This window comes from Macaca thibetana, chromosome 1 (genome assembly GCF_024542745.1).
Source record: "Macaca thibetana thibetana isolate TM-01 chromosome 1, ASM2454274v1, whole genome shotgun sequence".
Taxonomy (NCBI): Eukaryota; Metazoa; Chordata; class Mammalia; order Primates; family Cercopithecidae; genus Macaca; species Macaca thibetana.
In genome coordinates, this window is record NC_065578.1 from 23073312 (window position 1) to 23098263 (window position 24952).

At 46.9% G+C, this 24952-nt stretch overlaps 1 protein-coding gene across 1 annotated transcript in view; it reads right to left on the reverse strand.

The window, feature by feature from the left end:
• Nucleotides 1-1096: 1096 nt before the first annotated feature.
• The window catches only part of IFNLR1 (interferon lambda receptor 1), a 33178-nt gene continuing 9322 nt past the window's right edge, over nucleotides 1097-24952 (reverse strand). The window contains exons 3-7 of the mRNA XM_050791489.1: nucleotides 16422-16606; nucleotides 8479-8621; nucleotides 6406-6565; nucleotides 5984-6114; nucleotides 1097-4819 (exon numbers count right to left, since the gene is read on the reverse strand). Coding sequence (XP_050647446.1) covers nucleotides 4049-4819; nucleotides 5984-6114; nucleotides 6406-6565; nucleotides 8479-8621; nucleotides 16422-16606 — 1390 coding nt within the window. The 3' untranslated portion in view covers nucleotides 1097-4048. The remainder of the gene's footprint in view (nucleotides 4820-5983; nucleotides 6115-6405; nucleotides 6566-8478; nucleotides 8622-16421; nucleotides 16607-24952) is intronic.

Consider the following 24952-nt stretch of genomic DNA (forward strand, 5'->3'; position numbering starts at 1 on the left):
GGTGCTGTTCCATATCCTTTCATGGACCATAGTTGCAGTTGGGTGAGCCGTCAGCTCCAGCCTCACTGCAACAAGGGATACTGGCTGGGGACCCTGCCCTCAGCCCCATGGCACTCCCCTCTCTTGTGCACTCAGCTTGGTGGATTCCAAATGCAAGTACCTGCAACTCTGCCTCAGGGAACGGCCTCCACACTGGACTGATGGGAGGGAGTAGCTAGATTCCCTGGCTCCTGTCCCTGGCAGGAGGACCAAATCTGAAGTGCATCCCACATTGACTTCCAGAGCTTTCCAGGGGCATTGAGGTTCAGCTGCCCACAGCAGGGACCTGTTGATGACACACTTTGCCTGGCCGCCCTCCTCCCCCACCACCCCATCTTGCCTCCACACTCCCCTCCTGGCGTTACCTGGATCACTGCACTGCTTTCTACCTTTCTACCTTTTCTCTGGGTTTGCTTCTGGGGACCCAACTCAAGACCTTGTAGTGTTTTTTGTTTTTTTGTTTTTTATTTTTTGAGATGGAGTCTCGCTCTGTCACCCAGGCTGGAGTGCAGTGGTGTGATCTTGGCTCACTGCAAGCTCCGCCTCCCGGGTTCACGCCATTCTCCTGCCTCAGCCTCCTGAGTAGCTGGGACTACAGGCGCCGACCACCAGGCTCGGCTAATTGTTTGCATTTTTAGTAGAGATGGGGTTTCACCGTGTTAACCAGGACAGTCGTGATCTCCTGACCTTGTGATCCGCCTGCCTCGGCCTCCCAAAGTGCTGGCATTACAGGTATGAGCCACCCTGCTTGGCCGGCCCTTGTACTCTTAACAGCTAGGTTTCCCAGAGGAGAGGTGAGGAGCCTTTGAAAAGTAAGAGAATAGGCCAGGCACAGTCACTCACACCAGTAATCCCAACCAACACTTTGGGAGGCCAAGGAGGGAAGGATTGCTTGAGCCCAGGAGTTTGAGACCAGCCTGGGCAACACAGGGAGATTCCATCTCTACAAAAACAAAAAAATCAATCAGGCCTGGTGGTGCATGCATACGCGACAGAGTGAGATCCTGTCTCACAAAAGGATAAGAGCATACACTTTTCCATTCAATTGTACGTTTTTTCCTTAAAAATAGAGCTCTTTATTTAAACAGTTTAGGGTATACCAACAAGCAGTTGGGTATCATTTAAATATGACATAAACATAGCAAAAATAGAAATAAATACCAATACGTAAGAACAACATATACTGTTAGTACTCTAAAGTGATACATGTTGCTTCACCTAAGGCACGAACACTTTTCACAGGATGTGCTTCCAGTGCAGGCCCAGCCCACACCACACAGTTCCCACCCGCTGTGCATGTGAAAGGGCTTTGTAAACAGTTAAGTGCTGACCACACAAGGCAAATTATCATACTGATTATCATGCACTTTCCTAAGCTTCTCCTGGCTTTTTGTCAATGACTTAATGACGATAAAGGAGATGGAGTTTAGAGTTACTAGAAAACTCCAGCTATGTCAGAAATTAAACTCTGGAAAAATTCTTTAAAAAAAATAGTAAGGTTTGGCTGGGCGCGGTGGCTCATGCCTGTAATCCCAGCACTTTGGGAGGCCAAAGCAGGCGGTTCACCTGAGGTCAGGAGTTTGAGACCAGCCTGGCCAGCATGATGAAACCCCGTCTCTACTAAAAATACAAAAAAATTAGCCAGGTGTGGTGGTGGGCACCTGTAATCCCAGCTACTTGGGAGGCTGAGGCAGGAGAATCACTTGAACCCGGGAGGTGGAGGATGCAGTGAGCCGAGATCGCACCACTGCACTCCAGCCGAGGCAACAAGAACAAAACTCCGACTCAAAAAAACAAAACAAAAATAGTAAGGTTTAAGAATAGAAACGGAGTGGTTATTTCATACAAGCCTAAGATGATGCTGATGATAGCTTTTACTTTTTTGAAATTACCTCCACGAAGCAGCTCGGCTGGTTCCAGAGAGAACATTGGTCCAGGTCTGGGAATTTCCCTGGGAGCTGGCCCCGAGCCACAGCCCTCCCCAGCTCTGTGGTTTGTTTGTTCTTCCTCTTCTGAGCTCAATCTTGTGGACAAGCCTCACTGCAGGGAAAATCCCTGGGGAGACACAGGTGTGTGTTGTATGTGTGTGTGTATATGTGTGTGTGTGTGTGCCCCAGCAGTGGTGAAGGCCTCCTGACCCTTAGAAATCCTGGCTGTGACCTTCATCTTTTACTGACATGGACAAGGGGTCAGAGGTTGGCCCGGCTGTGCAGAGATCGAAGCTCTAACCCTTGGGGATGTGCACAATAAGTCTTCAGAGCAGCACTGCTGGGTGACCTGGGGCAAGTGCCTTTACCACCCTGGACATCAGCTCCTTTGCAACAAAAGGAGTGGTTTGCTAACTTTTTCTTGAGTAGTGGAAGCCCTCTAAACAAAACCTTACGTGGAAAGCCACAGTATGTAAATCAGGACACAGTGAGGCTGCTCTGGTGAAAATGGGAGGCTCCCATAGCCCCATGGCACTCCCTGCAATGCGATCCAAGGCCTTTGGGGGACATGGTTTGAGAAGCCCTGGATGAGATGCCCTAAGAAGCTTTTCCAGTTCTGTCATTTAATGCTGTACCCTTGTGGTGGCTTTAAAACAACACAGCTCTCTGGGTTCAATGGCTTTGAAGATCCCTTCTTCACAAATCCAGAAACGTTAGTCCTGGCAGGTTGAATGGCCACAGAGCCAAGGTTGTTCAGATCCTCCACCACAAAACACTTTGGTCCTCCGGGTGAAAACTCAGCTGTGCTCATCTATATTCTGCTGGGTGTAGGTTAGCTGAGGATACATGAGCAGCCCCAGGTAAGGATGGTCACCTGAATCTAGAAGGCACTGGTTTCTTATAACCAGAAGGGAGAATGGGACTTCTCTGGAACACAGTAGTCAACCAAGGGCCTAACGTGCTGTCCAAACAGGGATCACGGGCCCAGAAGTCCGATTCCTGTCACGTTACTGTCCTACTCCAACAAACTGGGTCCCTAGAAGATGGAACACTTGGTTCCTCCCCTGGGAAGCAGGGTTCCCATTGCTGGGTGAAGGCGGAGAGACCAGGGTCCCCTTGGGTGGGACTCTGGTTTCTGAGAGCTCACTCACCTGACTGGGAGGCAGTGAGGGTAGAAGGAAGGAGGTAGACTGGGGATGAGACAAGCTGAATGGTAAGTGCTCTCAGTCACTCTGGGTTTAGGGGCCACAGGTGGGAGATGCCCAGGGGTCTCCTGGAGCCTGGATAGATGGAGAATTCTACCAGCCACCATGTAGAGAGCACCAAGAACACAGCGGGCTCCATGCTACACACGTCTGAGATCCCCTAGAACCCTCACCACACCCAGGCGAAGCTGCAGATGAGGAAGTGAGGCAGAGAAGGAAGGTGTCTTCCCCAAGATCACGAAACCAGTGACCAGCAGAGGTGGGATTTGAACCCCGGTCTGTCTGACACTAAAACTATACAGTGCCATGACTCCAAAGACCAGGATTTGAGGACAGCCACCCTTCCCTTCCCATCCAAAACCCTCAGCCAACTGGAGTTTTATCTGGGCCTCACCTAGAGGACCCATGAATCAGGAGGCTGAGCCCTGGGATGGGGGAGCTCAGTGGCTGCTGGGAAAGGCATGAGGTATAGCAGGTGTGCCTCCAGTGGTCTCAAGTTCCAGAGGGCCCCTTGGTGGTGTCCACCCTTGATGTCCGCAGTGACCTGAGCTCACCTGTTTTATGTTGTCCAGGGATAATGTTTCCCCCTGGCCTGTCACCCCAGGGACAATGGGGGTGATGACACCCCACAAACCTACGACTTCAGCCACCCTGTGTCCACTCCTCTTGTAGCTCAGCCTAAAGCGGGTGGGTCACAGGAGGGAGGGGCATCTTATTGCTCAGCCCAACGGGCAAACAGCCGCTAGGCGGGGTTCCCGGAAGTGCAATGCCCCTTTGCCACCTAGGAAAGGTACGGAGGCTTTCGAGTTTCTTGGGAAGCCCAGTAGTCCTCGCAAAGGCAGCAGCATCAGATTCGGTGGGAAGCCATGGGACAGCTCACCTGGCCATGTAATACCCCCGTGTCTGGCCCCTCTCCTCGGTCCTCTGGGTGCTTTCAGCCCCCCAGCTGCCCGCATCGCTGTCCTCAGTTTCTGATTCCCTCGCCTCCTCTTCCTCCTCTTCCTCCTCAAGGCTGCTTTCCCAGCAGAAGGTCAGTGTCCGAAGAGAAACTGGGGGCCCCCCAGGGACCAGATTTGACTCTGGTGGTAAGGTGCCCCAGGTGGCCCAGGAGGAGAGGTCATCTTTTGGGAGCTCTTCCAGGAAACCCGAGTCCGTGGAGAATTCAGGTGGTGGGAGAGGTTCTTGGTGCCCATCCCCACCCGGCCCTTGGCCTGGCCCCTTCTCAGCCAAATAGCCAGAGGATCCAGCCCTGTCCCAGGAGGAGTCCACAGTGCTGGCCCAGCTTCTGTCTGAAGAATCCCAAGCAGAGGAGCCTTCGCCCGGGAGCAGAGGAGCCCTGGGCCTCCCTGAGTCCACCCCACCAACCTCTGAGTGCCCTGGAACCTGGTGCTCTTGCCCCAGGAAAGAAGGTGGCTCAATGTAGGGCTGGAAGCTGACGCCATCTTCTGTGTCCTCCTCCTCCTCCTCGTCCTCGTCCTCTGCAAGGTCCTTCTTCCATCCTGCCTGTTGAGTGGCTGGGGCCCTGACTCTAGGCGTCGGCCTGACCCCTCTGGTCAGTTCCTTTTGGGGACAGAGGAGTAAGTCGTTCAGGGACTCTGGTCTGCTGGGCTGAAAGGTTGCCACAGGGTATGTGTGTCCAGAAAAGTCCTGATTTGGGTAGGGGAGAGAAGAGCAGAAAATTTAGGCTTTCCTGAAGCACAATTATCTTCATCTGAATTCCCCTAGAAACAGACCTGAGACAAGGCTTCAAGTGTAAGCAGTTTCTTTGGGAGGTGATCCCAGGACACACCAGATGGGACTGGGGGAGCAGCCAGGAAGTGGGGTGTTATCAAGCAACTGACCACTAAGGCTACTGGCACTTAATCCTGCTGGGAACTCAGGGAGCCACTGGGGCACACGCACCTCGGAGCGATCCCAGGAGGGGGATGCTCCTGGGCTCTTTACCCACAGTCATGGTTGAGGAATGGAATTGCTGGTGGCTCTGACACTTGCAGGCTGCCACATGCAGGGGCAGTGTGGGCTCCAGAGGCCAGAGAAAGCCCACTGGGTGCAGGCACTGGGAGTTGCAAGTCCAGCTGGTGTGCTCTTAACAGGAAGGCTGAGGGCACGGGGCAGCGCACAGACATGTCTACCCGAGGTTGTCACTCTGACAGTTAGTGGGATTCTCCTACAGATCCTGGAGCCAGGAAATTTGGAAATGCTCCCTTTGCCACCCTGCCATGATGCAGGGACACTCAGAACCCATCCTCAAAGCCCCCATGCCCATCAGAGCCTTGCCTATGCCCAAGCTGCCCCTGCCAGCCCTCATCTGAACGGGGCCAACCCATATCACCTCCTGGGCTTCCCCTGCCCAAGCTGTCCCCTAGATTCTAAGGGAGAGACCCAGCAGACCAGGGAAGAAACTCCAAGGTCAGCCAGGGCACAGCTCATCCTGGGTTAAAGTGTGAACTAAAAATTGGGACTCTTTTAAGATATCCCCTTTGGTGGCTCCTCTCCTCCTCCCCTTCTGGGTATCTCTCCTGAGGTCCAAGGCCAGGGGCTCTGCTCCCAGCAGCTGACACATCCTTAGCAGAGGTGAAGTTATTTATCTCACAGGAACTTAAGGCACTCCTCCCTCCCCAGCCTATTTGCCATTTTATTCAGGACTAAGTGAATGCATTACTAATGGTGGAAATTCAGACACAAAGATAGATGTTTTGGTCCAGGAGTCTGGACCATCTTGATATTCTATCTGAACAACTCGTAGCTCCAGCCGCACTCCCTTACTCTCAACCCCTCCCCACCTGCCGCACACCCCCAGATTTGCTATACCAGGGCCCGTGGCATCTTGGCCCGCTGAAACCAGGGGTTCCCCATGAGGCTCTTCCAGATCACACCCCCTGCAGCAATTACTAACAGCAGTATCAGAAGTGATGGCAGCACCAGGAAAGCCCAGCTGGCTTCTAAGGAAGGAAAAATAACAATGAGAGAAACAACAATGGCTCTTGTCTACAACTGCACCTGTGCTGAGTGCTTCACATACATTACCCTATTTAATCCTCACAAGAATAAACCTATCCTGCAGACTGTGCAAACCAAGGTTTGGGGCATTATGTAAGCTGCCCAAAGACACACAATGAGTGTGGTTTTAATCCCGGCGAGTCTGTCTCTAGGTCCATGCTCTTAACCACTGTGTCACAAAGCTCCCAAGGCCCAGAGGGAAAGTTCCCCCTTCGGCACCACTTGGTACCCACCTGGAACCTCCAGCAAGAAGCACGTGGGCTTAGAGAACTCGCTGTATTTCGGGACACTGAAGGTGTAGATAGTTCTGGCACTGAGGCAGTGGCGTTCGCTGGCAGCTGGCTGGAGGGTGATCCGGACTGGCTGGCCATGGGGAGTGACTGGAAATAGGGTCTGTTTGGAAAAGAAGCAGAGAGTGGCAGAGCTGCTGTGGGGACTGGTTTCACACAACCAGGACAGAGTGGGGTTGGCAGACATGGTAGGGTGTGTTTTTTTTTTTTTTTTTTTTTTTTTTTTTTCCTGTAGGGGATAGGGTCTGGCTCTGTCACCCGGGCCAAAGTGCAGTGGTGTGATCACAGCTCACTGTGGCCTCAAACTCCTGGGCTCAAGCAATCCTCCTACCTCAGCTCTCCAAGTAGCTAGGGACTGCAGATTCACAACCACCATACCTGGGTAATTTTTTAAAATTATTTTTTGTACAGACAAAGTCTTGCTGTTGCCCAGGCTGGTCTCGAACTCCCAGCCTCAAGTGATCCTCCCTCCTTGCCTGAACCTTCTATTCTTTTCCTGCATTAAAGCGTAAGCATTGAGGAAGCACTTCCCAACACCGCCTGAGTTCTTTTCATCTGAGTCTCTGGGTAGGGATAGCCACGGTTCAAAAGCAGCCTGCCACTTTGGGGCGCCCTGGTGTGCACCCCCATTAAAGTCCCTACTTTGAGAAGCAGATTCTTCAGGCTTTCCATCTTGGGGTCTCCCAGTCTATCAGCAGTGGAGGAAACCTCTGCAGATGTCTGTCTGGTATGGAAGGCACAGGCCACGTGTGACTACTGAGTATGTGAAATGCATCTGGTCCACACTGACAGGTGTTCCAAGTACAAAACACACATCAGATTTTAAAGAAGTAGAGAAAAAGAATGTAAAAGATCTCAATCACTTTTATCAGAATTGCTCACTGAAATGATACCATTCAATTGGATGAAGTAAAATCTGTTATTAAAATTCAATGTACCTGTCTCTTTTTACCTAACATGGAACTCTTAAAACTGCACATGTGGCTTGCATTATATTTCTTTCTATTGGGCAGTGCTGGTCTGGAATATTTGTGAGGTTCTTCAAGGCAGAAACCACACTGGATTCAGATCTATAATCCCTGGAACCCGGAGTATGCAAAAGATCGGGAGTGTAAATGTTGCTTTAGTGGAAGCAAGAGCAATCAAGAACAGGGGTCCAGGGGCCAAGTCTGGCTGGCCACTTGTTTATGTAAAAAGTTTTATTTTTTTGTTTTTTTGAGACAAGGTCTCACTCTGTTGCCCAGACTGAAGTGCAGTGGCGCGATTACGGCTCACTGTAGCCTCGCTTCCTTAGCTCAAGCGATCCTCCTGCCTCAGCATCCCGAGTAGCTGGGACCACAAGCATGCGTCACCATACCCAGCTTTTTTTTTTTTTTTTTTTTGTAGAGACAGTGTTTCACCATGTTCCCCAGGCTGGTCTTGAACTCCTAGGCTAAGGTAATCCTCCCACCTGGGCCTCCCAAAGTACTGAGATTACAGGCCTAAGCCACCACACCTAGCCTGTAAACAGTCTTACTGGAACCCGGCGATGCCCATTCATTTACATACAGGCTGTAGCTCCTTTTGTGCTGCAACTGCAGTGTTGAGGAGTCCTAAGCGAACATAAGGCCCACGAAGCCAAACATATCCACTATCTGGCTTTCTTCAGGAAAGTTTGCCAGCCCTTGCCATAAATAAATGCAGCTGTACACACATGCATACACAGAAAACAAATCTGAAATTGGATATACACCAGAGTGATGTGTGGTCATCTCCGGGTACTTTTGGTTTGCTTCTTAGAGCTTATCTGTATTTTTCAGTTTTTCTGTACTGAATCTGTTGACTTGGCAAGCAGGCCTCTTGTAGGTCATCATACTTTGACCAGATTTTATTAGGGCTGACTGCCAGAAGCCAGGGGTGTTCAGGGAAGGCTTCCTGGAGGAGGTGTGCAGGAGCAGGCTGGGAGGGTGAGAAGAACCTGAGTAAGAAGGGGTGGAGGAGTGGGCCTAGCCTGGGGGCAGGAAAGGAGTTTCCTACCTTGTTTCCGGCCCCCTCCTTCCAGAATGCCACCTCATACTTCAGATCCAGTGGAGGCATGCAGGGGGGCAGCTGGTATGTGGCATTGGCACTTAGGATCTCCTCCGTCTGGGTGAGCACCAGGACAGGTGGGGCCGGCTCCACTGCAGAAACAGAGCAGGACCTGTCAGTAATCCAGAGGGGCCGCACTGCCTCCATCCCACAAGACCAGAGAGCTGTCTTGGAAATGGAAAAGCAACTAGCATGTTTCAAACACTTCTTGCGCACCCAGAACCTTATAATCTGTTATTTCAGCCTTGCAGTGACCCTGGGAGGGAGATACCACTATTCTCATTTCATAGAGGGGAAAACAGGATTAGAGATGAGAGGTGACCCAGGCAAGCTCACTGCTGACCTGCCTTCTCTCATGCCATCCCGTCCGCCTGGGTGCCCTCCACATGTCACTGGCCTGGCAGATCCTGCCCATCTGGATTCATTTCCTATCGCTGCCATAACAAATTACCACACACATATTGGCTTAAAAATGATACAAACTTATTATCTCACAGTTATCTAGGTCAGAAGTCCAGGTGGGCTCAGCTGGTTCCTCTGCTCTGGGTCTCACATCTGGAACCACTGGGGTGAAGACACTTCCAAGGCCCCTTGGGTTGTCAGCAAAACTTAGTTCTTTGTGGCTGTAGGGCTGTGGTCCCTGTTTCCTGGCCGGTTGTTAGTGGGAGCCTCTCGCTCTGGAAGGCACCCACATTTTTCATCACGTTACCACTCCATCGTCAAACCAGAAACGGCACCGTGGAATCCTGTTTATGCTTCAGATCTCTCTGACTTCCCCTTCTGCCGCTTCTCTTCTGCCTCCAGCTGGAGAAAGTTTTAAAGGCTCATGGGATTAGATTGGGCCCATCTGGATTATCCAGGATAACCTCCCTATTTGAAGATCTATGTCTCAGTCCATTCTGTGTTGTTATTTCAGAATATCACAGGCTGGGTAATTTATAATGAACAGAAATGTATTTGGCTCGTGTTTCTGGAGACTTGGAAGTCAAAGAGCATGGCACTGGCATCTGGCAAGGGCCTTTGTGCTGTGTTATCCCATGGTGGAAGGTGGAAAGGCAAGAGAGGGTGAGAGTGAGCCAGCAAGAGAGGGCAGAACTCACTTTTCTTTTTTTTTTCTTTTCTTCTTCTTCTTCTTCTTCTTTTTTTTTTTTTTGAGACAGAGTCTTGCTCTGTCATCCAGACTACTGGAGTACAATGGGGTGATCTCAGCTCACTGCAACCTCTGCCTCCTGGATTCATGCAATCCTCCTGCCTCAGCCTCCTGAGCAGCAGCTGGGATTACAGGCGCCTGCCACCACTCCCGGATACGTTTTTTTTTTTTTTTTTTGAGACGGAGTCTTGCTCTGTTGCCCAGGCTGGAGCGCAGTGGCCGGATCTCAGCTCACTGCAAGCTCCGCCTCCCGGGTTTACGCCATTCTCCTGCCTCAGCCTCCCGAGTAGCTGGGACTACAGGCGCCCGCCACCTCGCCCAGCTAGTTTTTTGTATTTTTTTAGTAGAGACGGGGTTTCACCGTGTTCGCCAGGATGGTCTCGATCTCCTGACCTCGTGATCTGCCCGTCTCGGCCTCCCAAAGTGCTGGGATTACAGGCTTGAGCCACCGCGCCCGGCCCTGGATACGTTTTTGTATTTTTTAGTAGAGACAGAGTTTCACTATGTTGGCCAGGCTGGTCTCAAACAACTGACTTCAAGTGACCCACCAGCCTTGGCCCCCCAAAGTGCTGAGTGGCATAAGCCACTGCCCCTGGCCAGAACTCACTTTTTAACAATCCATTCTTGATAAACACACTCCCGAAAGACTGACATTAATCTATTCATGGGGGCAGAGTTATTAAGGACTAAATCACCTTTTAACAGGGCCACTTCTTAATGCAATCACAATGATGATTAAATGTCAACAGAAGTTTTAGAGGGGACATTCAAACCATAGCAGTCTATAACCTTAATTAAGATTCCTACAGCTGGCCGGGCGTGGTGGCTCACGCCTGTAATCCCAGCACTTTGGGAGGCTGAGGTGGATAGATCACAAGGTCAGGAGATCGAGACCATCCTGGCTAACATGGTGAAAGCCCATCTCTACTAAAAATACAAAACAATTAGCCGGGTGTGGTGGCGGGCACCTGTAGTCCCAGCTACTCGGGAGGCTGAGGCAGGAGAATGGCGTGAACCCGGGAGGCGGAGCTTGCAGTGAGCTGAGATGGCACCGCTGCACTCCAGTCTGGGCGACAGAGCAAGATTCTGTCTCAAAAAAAAAAAAAAAAAAGATTCTTACTGCCGTGCAATACTGACATCTAACATATTCTCAGCTTCTGGGGATTAGGGCAGAGCACCTTTAGAGGATCATTCTACCTGCCATGGTCTTCCCTCTGTCCCCCACCTAAAACCCACATCTCTTTCTTTCTTTTCTTTTCTTTTTTTTTTTTGAGATGGAGTTTCACTCTTGTTGCCCAGACTGAAGTGCAATGGCGTGAACTCAGCTCACCGCAACTTCCACCTCCCGGGTTCAAGCAATTCTCCTGCCTCAGCCTCCCTAGTAGCTGGGATTATAGGCATGTGACACCACGCCCAGCTAATTTTGTATTTTTAGTAGCGATGGGGTTTCTCCATGTTGGTCAGGCTGGTTTTGAACTCCCAACCTCAGCTGATCTGCCCGCCTCAGCCTCCCAAAGTGCTGGGATTACAGGCGTGAGCCACTATACCTGGCCCACATCTCTTTCAAATGCAAAATCCATTCACTCCATCCCAATGTCCCCCAATGTCTCATCTCATTACAGCATCAACTCAAATTCCCAAATCAACAGTATCTAAATCAGAGTCAAATAGACTCTGGGCATAGTCCAGTCAGTACAACTCCCGGGACACAGTTTCTCTTCATCTGTGGGCCAGAAAGACTAAAGTTATCTGTTCCCAACATAAAACGTGGGACAGGCACAGGATAACAGTTGCAGACAATCTGGTTAAGTATGGGGAAATGGAAGGGACAATGGGGTCATGGTCCAACACAGTTTGAAAATCCAGCCAAGAAAACTCCATTAGGTTTCAAGGCTTGGGAAGAATTCTCTTTCGCTCTTAGCACTGCCCTTTGAGGTTCTGGTTTCACCATCTGAGTCATCCTTCCTTTTCACTAAAGGTAGCAGGTGTTTGCAGCTAAGTAGTTTTACCAGTCTGCATCTCACCAGTAGAAACTGGAGAGTCCAACAGCCTTCTTTGATTTCATATGCTCTGTGTTCCATTTAGCCCAAGATAACAGTGTTTCTGTGGATGTAAAGTTCTCAGGAACTTTATGGATCTCCTATGGATGTCATGGGGGAATCCACTGCATTATTAGATAAAAGCCAGGTGCATAAATCTTTTTTTCAGATAAGCCCTTCTCTACTTTTGGCTCCAGCTGAGATGGCTGAGGGACAATGCTCTTCAGCTTCCTAGAAGTCCCCTGGTTTGATTGAAGGGGACTGTGAGTTATAATCTTAATCTCCTCAAAAAGCCTTTTGAGTGACTCAGTACTTTGATCTTTTATCTTCCTGAAGTTTGGTACAATAATGTACTTGTCTGTTTCTCTATGTCACACTTTTCAGAGCAATCTCTTTCTTTTTTCTTTTTTCTTTTTTTCTTTTTTTTGAGATGGAGTCTTGCTCTGTCACCCAGGCTGGAGTACAGTGGCCTGATCTTGGCTCACTGCAACCTCCACCTCTTGGGTTCAAGTGATCCTCCCACCTCAGCCTCCTGAGTAGCTGGGATTACAGGTGCCCACCACCACACCCAGCTAATTTTTGTATTTTTAGTAGAGATGGGGTTTCCCCACATTGGCTAGGCTGGTCTCAAACTCCTGACCTCAGGTGATCTGCTCACCTCGGACTGATTATAGGCATGAGCCACTGCGCCCAGCCACAATCTCTTAATTTTATTGTTTTTTGCATAGGTTGAGAACTTCCCAAATCATCAAGTCCTGGTTCCTTTCTGTTTAAGTTCTTCCTTCATTTTCTCTCTTTCCTCTTGCATGTTACTATAAGTGGCAGGAAGAAACCAGGACGTGCCTTCCACATTTTATTTGGAAACCTCCTCCGATAAGCATTCAAATTCATCATTTACAAGATCTGCTTCCCACAAGACTGCAGGACACAATTCTGCTAAGCTTTCTGCCAGTATGGAACAAGGCTCTTCCCTCTCGAGTTTTCAATAACGCATTCCTTACCTTGTGAAGCAGTGCCTTGAGTGTCAGTGTGTCTACTAACAGGCTGTTCATGATGATTGAGGTATTCTTGGAGGGGATTTAGCTTTTCTCTAAAATGCAGCTTGTTTCTTTCTGCACTCTGATTCTTTAACTTCCACATTCCTACTGACAGTCTGTTGAGGGCCCTCTAGCCTTGCCCAATGGCTTGAAGATGGAGAGGGCAATGTGACAAGGAATATGTCAGCCAGAGAAAACTAAATACACCACCTTTCAAGTTCTAACTAAAATGCCATTTCTTCCATGTAGCCTTCCCTGATAACCAGCCAGCAGGGATCTCTGACCACACTAGTCACCTTTGCCCTGTGTTTGTGGTCAAGGTAAACACGTGGCTTCTTCATGATGCCATTACTTACATGTTTAGGAAACATCCATTGGATACTGACTAGGTATCAAGCTTTGGGAAGGGAGCTGAGGGGAATGGGGAGACGAGGCCTCCTTGTATCCTGACCTCCAGGAGCTGAAAGCTTGGGGTAAATGAATTATGCAAACTACCAAAAGAAAGTGATCAGGGCCACAGATAAGAGCAGGAAAACTGTGGAGGCAGTGTAAAGGCAGGAAGGGTCACCCTGGCTTGGGATGTGGGGCTGTAGAATCAGGAGAAATTCAGGGAGGACATGAAAACTAATGAAAACATTTTAAATGTCTTTGCGTCTTTCCCTTTATTCTTCTAATGTCTTATTCCTACCCTTCCAGTGATTACTGTGGTTTGTCTATCATTCTTCTAGCCAGACAGCCTTCCCATCTGCCTTGTTATCCTTCCTTTCCTTCTCATCCATCCATCCATCCATCCATCCATCCATCCATCCATCCATCCATCCATCCATCCATCCTTCCCAACCACCCTTCCTTTCTTCTCAATCATCCTTTCTAACCAATATTTTTTCCTTCCTATGCCTCTTTTCTTATTATTCATTTATACTTCCCACCTTTTATCTCACCAGTCAGCCTTCTAACCTACTCATCCATTCTCATCCATCCATTCATCTTTTCTTTTCTACCTTTCTACACATCCTTCCTTCTTGTCTCTCCTTCCTTCCTTCCTCACTTCTCCTTCGCCCCAGCCCTTCCTTCCCTGCTTGGATGTCCCGCTTTTCTTCTATACTATCTACCCACCCATCTCATCCACCCGTCTGCCTTTTCTTCTGCCTTCTGTGATGGTTAAATTTTTTCTTTCTTTAAGACAGGGTGTTGCTCTGTCACCCAGACTGAAGTGCAATGGAACAATCATGGCTCACTGCAGCCCTGACCTCCTGGGCTCAAGTCATCCTCCCACCTTGGCCTCCCAAATATCTGGGACCACAGGTGCACACACCACCATACCCAGCGAATTTAAATATTTATTTATTTATTTTGTAGAGATGAGGTCTCCCTATGTTACCTAGGCTGGTCTTGAGCTCCTGGGCTCAAGGGATCTGCCTACCTCATCCTCAAGGGATCTTCCCACCTTGGCCTCCCAAAGTGATGGGATTACAGGTGTGAGCCACAGTGCTTGGCCTGTGATGGTTAATTTTATGTGTCAATTTAACTGCACTAAGGGATATCCAGGTAGATAGTAAAACATTATTTCTGGGCCCATCTGTGAGGATTTTTCCAGAAGAGATTAGCATTTTAATCAGTAGATTTGGTGAAGATCTCTCCTCACCAGTGTGGGCGGGCATCATCCAATCCCCTGATGGCCCAAAGAGAACAAAAAACAGAGGAGGAATGGCACATTCACGCGCTCTCTTCCTGAGCTATCACATCAGCTTCTCCTGTCCTTGGACATCGGAGCTTCCTGTCCTCAGGCATTTGGACTCTGGGACTTATACCAGTGGCCCCTCTGATTGTCGGGCCTGTGGCCTTGGACTAGGGGTTACACCAGTGCTCCCCTGGTCTTGGGTCTTCAGACTCAGATGGAATCACACCACAAGCTTTCTTGGTTGTCCAGCACATGACCGCATATTGGGGGATGTTTTTGTGTCTGTAATTGCATGAGCCAATTCCCATAATAAATCTCCTCTTATTATAAATTTTTTTTTTTTTTTTGAGACGGAGTCTCGCTCTGTCACCCAGGCTGGAGTACAGTGGCATGATCTCAGCTCACTGCAACCTCTGCCTCCCAGGTTCAAGTGATTCTCCTGCCTCAGCCTCCTGAGTAGCTGGGACTACAGGTGTGTGCCACCACACCTGGGTAATTTTTGTATTTTTAGTAGAGACGGGGTTTCACCATGTTGGCCAGGCTGGTCTTGAACTCCTGACCTCAAAGGATCCATCCGCCTCAGCCTCCCAAAGTGCTCTGATTACAGGTGTGAGCCACCATGGCTGGCCTCCTCTTATTGCATCTATATATATCCTATTGGTTCGGTTTCTCTGGAGAACCTTGACTAACATACTTCCTATCCTCCATCTCTCCATCCACCCATATTTTCTTCCTAATAGGCATCCATCCTTCCATCCAACCTCCTTCCTTCCCATTTTTCCATCGCTTCCTCCTCCATCCTCTCCATCCTCCCTTTCTTCTTATCCATCTATCCTTCCCTCCTTTTATCCATCCACCGAGTCAGCTTCTTTCCACATGAATCATCTCTTCTTCCTTCTCTACCATATTTTCCTGCTGCCCTGTAGTCAGTCCGTCCCTCTTCTCTCTTGAAGCCTTATTTTGTCCTTGAACATTGTAAGAAGCCTGAGCAGCAAGTTACAGCTCTCAGCTCTCTGAGGACACTGTCAGGGCATTTATCCTCCGCTTGTTACCCGGCCCTGCCCAAGGTCAGAAAGTTCCAGTTCATATCTATGTCCACCGGTTACTAGCGGTGTCAAGTTTCTTAGCGTCTGTGAGTCTTGGGTTGATGGAAATGAACCTCACAAGTTTGCTGTGAAGATTAAAAATAGACTGAAAAAAAAGGGTGCTCTCCTCACCCAATGTCAATTGGTGATTTCTGCCAGTAAGCATGAGACCTTTTTTTTCCATCATCTTTACCGCCCCCCAACCCCCCACTTTCTGCAGTGTATAAAAAATACTTTTGCAAACAGAATTTGTTTTTTTGTTTGTTTATTTTTTTCTTTTGAGATGCTCCGTCGCCCAAGCTGGAGTGCAGTGGCGTGATCTTGACTCACTGCAACTTCCGCCTCCTGGGTTCAAGCAATTCTCCTGCCCCAGCCTCCCGAGTAGCTGGGATTACAGGCACCCACCACCAAGTCCAGCTAATTTTTATATATTTAGTAGAGATGGGGTTTTGCCATGTTGGCCAGGGTGGTCTCAAACTCCTGACCTCAGGTGATCCACCTGCCTCAGCCTCCCAAAGTGCTGGGATTACAGGCATGGACCACCACGCCCGGCCCAGAATTTGTTTTAAACATTGTTTTTAAGGAGAGAGGTTGAACATAAAAAATAGGAATAAGCATATAAAGTGCCTTGTGTAGTCCATGACCGAAATGGTGCTCAACTGAAGATAATGAACATTGTTAGCAGAGGGTGCACGCTGGAGCTCCCCTAACTCCCTGACAGGCTACCAGACATGGCCCCGGGCGGTTGCTGGTCCCATGCCCCATCTCAAAGGGGCTGGCCCCAGGGAGCTGCCCTCTGCTTTGGGGAAGTGGGAGACAGATGGTCAGAACAGTACCACTGAGCACAGCTCCTGGATGGGATGGAGAGTCTCCCACTCAGTCCCTTACCCAGAGACCTACCTTCAAAAAGGTAATCTACATATTCGGACTCCACCCAGGGGGACTTGGAGCTGGGAGAAACCGTCTGCACGCGCCCCTTGAACTTGTTGTACAGGTCCTGTTTCTTTAGGCACATCATAGAACACAGCAGCTCCTTGGTTCCTGCACACTCTTCCACTTTGCGCCACCGTCTGGGGATGGGAGAGCTGGGGGAGGAGACAGGAGAGCTTGGGCCATGGATTCAGCCTCTCAGGGTCAGGGAACTTAGAGAACAGGTGATTACGCGTTCCTCCGTTTGGCTGGACTGACTTTAGGTCCATCCGTCCAGACAGGCAACCACCGGCTGAGACAGGATAAGAACAGCCTGGTCAAGAGCTCAGGTTCTGGAGCCAGATGGATGGGAGTGGGAATCCCAGCCCTGTCTCTCCCTAGCTTTGGGACCATGGGCAGGTCCCTGCTCCTAAGCCTCAGTTTCCTCATCTGTAATGCCTCCTTCACAGGGCTGTTGCGGTGGCTGCTATTCCCAGTACTAGCGGCCATTACTATATGTTTGTTCATTCAGGTGTTTATGGGCCACCTACTGCATGCCAAAGACCATGATGGGTACTCTGTGGATGTCAGAGGGGAACATGCAAGTTCATGACTCCAACCTGGAGGCTTCAGAGAGCTGCCTGGCCCTTCTATCTCTTTTGTCACGTGAGGACACAGCGTTTGCCCTTCCACCATGTGAAGATGCAGTGAGAAGGCACCGTCTTGGAAGCAGAGAGCAGCCCTGACCAGAACGGAGTCAGGTGCCACCTTGATCCTGAACTTCCCAGCCTCTAGAACTGTGAGAAGTAAATTGCTATTATTTATTAATAGTAATTATTAGAATTACTCCATTCTAAGGTATTTTGTTAAAGCAGTACAAATGGACTAAGCCAGACACCCAGGGAGCCTAACATTTTATTTTTATTTTATTTTATCTTTTAGTTTTTGAGATGCAGTCTTGCTTTGCTGCCCAGGCTTGCGTGCAGTGGCATGATCTTGGCTGACTGCAACCTCCGTCTCCTGGGTTCAAGTGATTCTCCTGCCTCAACCTCCCGAGTAGCTGGGATTACAGGCCAGCGTCACCACACCTGGCTAATTTTGTATTTTTAGTAGAGACAGGGTTTCGCCATGTTGACTAGGCTGGTCTCCAACTCCTGACCTCAGGTGACCCACCCGCCTTGGCCTCCCAAAGTGTTAGGATTACAGGCATGAACCACCGTGCCTGGCCTAACATGTTTTTACAAGATCACTCTGGTCAACCAGCAAGGAGGCCACAGCAGGAGTGTGAGACAGGATGACAGTTGAGACAGTGAGAAAGGGCTGGATTCAGGATCTATTTTGGAGGTGATAATAGAACTAATAGAACTTGCTAATGGATTGGATGTAGACTGTGAGGAAAAGGAGAATCAAGGACTGCTCCTGGGTTTGGAGAGTGACCGAGGGTGAATGGAGAAGGCTGAGATGGGGGCTGGCATGAAGAACAGATTTTGAGAAAGAACCAATTCCTCTGTTTTGTTTCTTCATGGAAAATGTTATACTATGCAAATATTCACACCAAAGGAACCAGTGTAGTTGTGTTAACAGCAGAGAGAATACAGACTTCGAAGTCCAAAGCAATGCTAAAGATGAAAAGAATCATTAGATAATGATAAACGATTCCATTCACCAGGAAGACAGAAAAATTCTAGCTTATGTGTGCCTACTAAACAGCTTCACCCTCTATAAAGCACACATAGACAAACGACAGGTAGAAAGTGAACAGCCACACTTACAACAAGAAATTTTAATACCTCTCACCCAGTAATTGATGAATAGACAAAGAAAAATAAATACATAAATAAATAAAGAACAACACAGTTATCGAGTTCATCTAATGAACATATACAGAACAAACAAACAAATTGGTTGAACCACATGTGAACTATTAACAAAATATTAACACAAAGCAATTCTTAAGAAATTTTAAAGGATAGGTATCTCATAAAGCATTTCCTCTGACTGCAAAGAATACAGTTAAAAGTTAATAACAAAAAGAGAACTAAGGGAAGTTTGGAAATTTAAAAATATATATATATTTTGAGACAGGGTCTTCCTCTGTTACACAGGCTGGAGTGCAGTGGCACAAACATAGCTCACTGCAGCCTCTACTCCTGGGCTCAGGTGATCCTCCTGCCTCAGCCTCTGAGTCAATGGGACCACAGGTACATGCCATTACACCCGGCTAATTTTCTTTTCTTTTCTTTTTTGAGACAGAGTCTCACTATGTCACCCAGGCTGGAGTGCAGTGGTGCAATCTCGGCTCACTGCAAACTCCTCCTCCTGGGTTCAAGGAATTCTCCTGCCTCAGTCTCCCAAGTAGCTGGGATTATAGGCAGCTATCACCACACCTGGCTAATTTTTGTGTTTTAGTAGAGATGGGGTTTTACCATGTTGCCTAGGCGGGTCTTGAACTCCTGACCTCAGGTGATCCATCTGCCTCGGCCTCCCAAAGTGCTGGTATTACCGGTGCTGGGATGAGTCACCACGCCTGGCCCAGCTAATATTTAAAAATGTTCTGTAGAGATGGGGTCTCACTTTGTTGTCTCAAACGAAGTGAGGCTAGTCTCAAACTTCTGACCTCAAGCAATCCTCCCACCTCACCCTCCCTAAGTGCTGGGATTACAGATGTGAGTCACCACACTTGGCCTTAAAAATATTTTTTAAAACAACTCATAGAAGAAAGAAAGAATTATAATGGAAATTAATAAATAGCTGAAAGTGAATGATCACCAAATAATAAAAATAAAAACATATAATACAGCTAAGTAATACTTAGAGGAAAACCTATAGTTTTAAATACTTATAATAGAAAATAAGAAAGAATAGAAATTAATAAGCTAAGCAATAAATGATAAGAAGCCAGAAGAAACATGTCACAAAAACATATCCATGAACAGATCAAAACTGGAACCCTGACACTTCAAAATGGGCTAAAAGACAGTAAAAAGTGATACAGGACATGAAAGAACAATGTAAAACCTAATTAGGAAAACTCAGACACAGAAAAGAATTATATATGTTTCACAAAAGCAACACTCATTTCAGAAGTGAAGAATAAATCAGAAAGAATACAAGAACAAATTAACACAATAGATGATGTCTTAAAAGAAACAGAAGGCAAGAAGAAGGAAAGTTAAAAACATATATAAAAGCTAAAATTATAAAACTTCCAGAAGAAAGCACAGAAGAAAAATCTTCTTTACCCTGGGTCAGGTGAATATTCCTTAGGCCACCAAAAGCGTTAACTGTTGAAGGAAAAAAATCTAATATATTAGCCTGCGAGGGCTGCCATGGTAAAACACCAGAGGCAGGGTGCCTTCAGCAACAGAAATCTGGAGGCTGGAAGTCCAAGATCAAGGCATCAGCAGGTTTGGTTTCCACTGAGGCCCCTCTCCTTGGCTTGCAGATGGCTGTCTTCTGGCTCTGTCCTCACATGGCCATCTCCTTGCTCTGTTCTCACATGGCCGTTCTTCTGTGTATGTGCACTCCTGGTGTCTTCCTCTTCTTATAAAGACACCAGTCCTATTAGATTAGGGCCCACCCTTATGATCTCATTTTACTTTAATTACCTCCTTAAAGACTCATCTCCAAATAGTCACTTAGAGGTTAGGGCTTCAACATATGAATTTGTGGGGTAGGGTATAATTCTGTCTATATCACCTGATAAACTGGATTTTATCAAATTGAAATATTTTTCTCTTCCAAAAAGAAAAAAAAAAACCACCAAAAAAGCCTAAAGAAAATGAAAAGGCCAGTCACTGGGGGAAAAAAATCACAATACATATACCGATAAAGGATTTATATTAATAGATAACTCAATAATAAGAAAACAAGTGACCTAATAAAAAGTGGACAAAATATTTGAATAGTCACTTCACAAAACATATATAAATGGCCAATAAGCACATGAAAAGATGTTCAACATCATTCATCATTAGGGAGTTATAAATTAAAGCCATAATAAAGTACTACTACATACTCACTAGAATGGTTAAAATGAAAAAGACTGATAATACTAAGTGTTAACAAGCACATGGAGTAACTAGAACTCTCATGTATTGTTGGTGGCAATGAACGATGGTACAGTCACTTTGGAAACAGCTCGACAGATCCCTGTAATAGTACACATTCATTACCTAATCTCCTAAATCCTACTCCTAGATCCATTTTCCTTCTCCCTCTCTCCCTCTCTTTCTTCTTTCCTCCTCTCTCTCTCTTTCTTTAGAGACAGAGTCTCACTCTGTCACCAGGCTGGGGTGCAGTGGCACAATCATAGCTCACTGCAGCCTAAAACTCCTGGGCTCAAAGGATCCACCCACCTCAGCCTCCTGAGATGCCAGGGCTACACGTGTACACCACCATGCCTGGCTAATTTTGAAAATTTTTTGTAAAGATGAGGTCTCACTTTGTTGCCCAGGTTGATCCTCCTAGATCTTTATCTAAAAGAAATGAAAACATATCCACACACAGACTTGTACATGAATGTTCACAGCAGCTTAATTCATGATAGCCCTATTATGGACGAATTGAATTCCCCCAAAATTCATATGTTGAAGCCCTCATCTCCAATGGTACTGTATTTTGAGATAAGATCTTTAAAGAGGTAATTATGGTTAAATGAAGTAGTAAGGCTGGGTCCCTAATCCAGTAGGACTGGTGTCCTTATAGGAAGAGGAAGAGACACCAGAGTGAACACACACAGAGAAAAAGCCATGTGAGGACACAGCAAAAAGGCAGCCATCTGCTAGCCAAGGAGAGAGGCTTCAGGAGAAACTAAACCTAGCAATGCCTTGACCTTGGACTTCCAAACTCCAGAATTTTGAGAATATAAAAATCTGTTGTTTACCCAGACCGCAGTACTTTGTTATGGCAACCCTAGCAAACCAATGCAGATTTGGGCACCAGAAATGAGGTGTTGATGTAACAAATACCTAAAAATGTGGAAGTGGCTTTGGAATTGCATAATGGGTAGAATCTAGAAGAAGTTTGAAGTGCGTGTTAGAGAAAGCCTATATTGCCTTAAAAAGACTATCGGTAGGAATATAGACATTAAAGGTGATTCTGGTGAGGTCTCAGGTGGAAAAGAGGAATGTGTTATTGGAAACTGGAGGAAAGGTGATCCTTGTTATAAAGTGGAAAAGAACTGCTTGAATTGTCTTCTAGTGTTTTGCAGAAATTAGAAGTTAAAAGATCATTGGCTAGCCATCTCAAAAATTATAATATAAAATAAACAGCAAAAAGAGAATTTAAAAGACATAAACTTGGATGCTTAGCTGAAGAGGTTTCTAAACAAAATGCTGAAGGTACAACCTGGTTTATTCTTACTGCTTATAGTAAAATGTGAGAGAAGAGATATATGAAAGGAATTGGTAAGCAAAAAGGAACTAGAACTTGAAGCTTTGGAAAATTTTCAGCCTATCCACATTCCAAAAAAAAAAAAAAAAAAGAGAGAGAAAGCATGTTCTGGGGAGGACACTAAGGTTGTGGCTAGAACAACCTTTTGACAGAGATCAGAGGTGCAACTCATAGACTTAATCAGCCATTTAAGCAGAAATTAGAAATCCTGATGGGATTATACCAGCAGAGGCACTGCCAGCTTTGACTAAAGGGGACGGAGATGGGACAGAATGAAGGAAGGCTGTCGGACTTCTAGGATTCTACAGGAAGGGACAAGAACTGGAGCTATTTGGCTGTGAACACACAATATCCTTCAAGAATAGGGAAAAATTACCTGGAAGATGATTCAGAGATCAGCAGGGTTGTCACTACCACCAAAGACCTGGAGGCAACACTGTCCCCTCCGTAGTTTCAGCAGGCTAGGCTGCTGCTAGCCAGTGACTCGAGGGTAGGGTTACCACCCAGGGCAAAGGGGATGGGGCTGCCACCCCAGTGGGCTCAGAGGGCAGAGCACTGAGCCAAAGAGGGCTGTTCTTGAAACTTAAAATCTAATGGAATTTGCCCTGCGAGGTTTTAGACTTGCTTGGGACCTGTCACTCTTTCCTTCTTTCCTATTTTTCTCTTTTGGAATGGGGAAGTCTACCCCATGCCTGTCCCATCACTTTACTTTCAAAGCACATAATTTGTCTGGTTTCACAGGTCCATAGGTGGAGAGGAATTTGGCCTCAGGATGAGTAACACCTCCAGTCACACCCATATCTGATTTAGATGAGACTGTGGACTTCGAGTAGATGCTGAAATGGGTCAAGAGTCTTGGGGCTAGCCAGTTGCGGTGGCTCACGCCTGTAATACCAGCACTTTGGGAGGCCAAGGCAGGTGGATCACCTGAGGTCAGGAGTTCGAGACCAGCCTGGCTAACACGGTGAAACCCCATTTCTACTAAAAATATAAAAAATTAGCCGGGTGTGGTGGTGCACGCCTGTAATCCCAGCTACTCAGGAAGCTAAGGGAGGAGAATCTCTTGAACCAGGGAGGCGGAGGTTGCAGTGAGCCGAGATCACACCATTGCACTCCAGCTTGGGCAACAAGAGCAAAACTCTGTCTCAAAAAAAAACAAAAAAAACAAAAAACAAAAATAAAAAACAGTTTTGGGGCTGTTGGAATGGGGTGAATGTATTTTGCATATGAGAAGGACACATATTTTGGGATTCTAGAGGGCAAGCATATAGCAGCCCTAGCAAATGAATACCTGCCCAGAACTGGAAGCAATCCAAATATCCACTGACGGGAAAATGGATTAACAAATGTCATACGTAGTCATACAATAGCATTACTACTCAGCAATAAAAAGGAATTAACTACGAATACATGTAGCAATATGGGTGAATTTCAGAAACATGCTGAGGGAAAGGAGCCAGACACAAAAGGGTACATACTATACGCATCCATTTATATGAAATTCTGGAACATGCAAAGTTTAATCCACAGTGGCAGAAAGCAGAAAGCAGGTTACCTAGATCTAGAGGAGGCCTGAATGCAAAGTGGATGAGGGAACTTTCTGGGGTGATAGAGATGTCTTACATCTTGATTGTGGTGGTTGGGTATGTGGGTGCATACTTTTGTCAAAATTCATCAAATTGTATACTCTAAAATGGGAACATTTTATTCTATATACATTTTAACTCAATAATGTTGGTTTTAAAAGAAAATTGGAATTAATTCAGCAAGGCAGGCTATAATAAGAAATGTGTATTCTTAGTTACAAACATGTCAGCTAAAGGCAGACTAGAGTTTCAGGAAAAAATAAACGTAACCAAGAGGAAGGTTACAAATGAGATGTTGAATAATCTCACACATGAAAGCACACACTTTTTTAAAAAATCAAGAGTGAAACCTATTTCATTTAGAGAGCAGAATAGTAGATAGATAGACAGATAAAAGGCATGTGAAAGAAAAAGACAAATATTCTCTCCTTTTTCTTTAATTTGAGACGGGGTCTCACTATGTTGCCCAGGCTGGTCTCCAACTCCTGGGCTCAAGCGATCCTCCTACCTATGCCTCACGAAGTCTTGGAGTTACAGGTGTGAGTCACTGTGCCCAAAAGACAAATACTGAACACAGAAAAACAAGATTTAACATACAAATGATATGAGTCCCTAAAGACGAAAATAAAAGAAGAGAATAGAACAAATACTAAAACTATAATTTAAGAAAATTTTCCTAAAATAAAAATGACTTGGAAATATGTATTAAGCGAGAATATTGAGTACCTAAAAATATCAACTCGGAATGAATAAGCAATACCAACACACAGTCAAATAAAATTACTAGATTTTAAAGAAGAAGCAACAACCCTTTATTAGTCAGGGTTCTCCAGAGGAACAGAACTAATAGGTTATATGTGTATATGAAAGGGAGTTTATTAAGGAGAATTGGCTCACCCGATCACAAGGCGAAGTCCCACGATAGGCCATCAGCAAGGTGGGAAAGAAAGAAGCCATAGTGACTCAGTCCGAATCTGAAACCCTCAAAACCAGGAAAGCCGACAGTGCAGCCTTCAGTCTGTGACCAAACGCCCAAGAACCCCCAGCAAACCACTAACTTACGTCTAAGAGTCTAAAGGCCAAAGAACCTGGAGTGTGATGGTCAAGGGCAGGAGGAGCAGAAGGAAGCACCCCACATGGGAGAAGGAAGGAAATTGAAAGACCCAGCAAGCGAAGCTATCCCACCACCTTCCACCTGCTTTCCAGCCAGCCTGGCAGCCAGTTGGGTTGTGCCCACACTGAGCGAGGGTGGGTCTTCCATTCCCAGTCCACTGACTCAAATGTCAGTCTCCTCCGGCAACACCCTCACAGACACACCCAGAAACAAAACTTTAACAGCCATCTAGGCATCCTTCAATCCAATTGAGTTGACACCTAATATTAACCATCACAAACCCTTTGGGCAAAAAGAGCAAGAAACTATTAAGAGGCAAGTATATGTGTTTTGGGATAAAGAAAATGAGTAATTATAGGTCATTCTAGTCCTATCATCTCCCCTGTCCTTGAGAAACAGGATTCTCAATGTGAAAGAAAGAAAATACA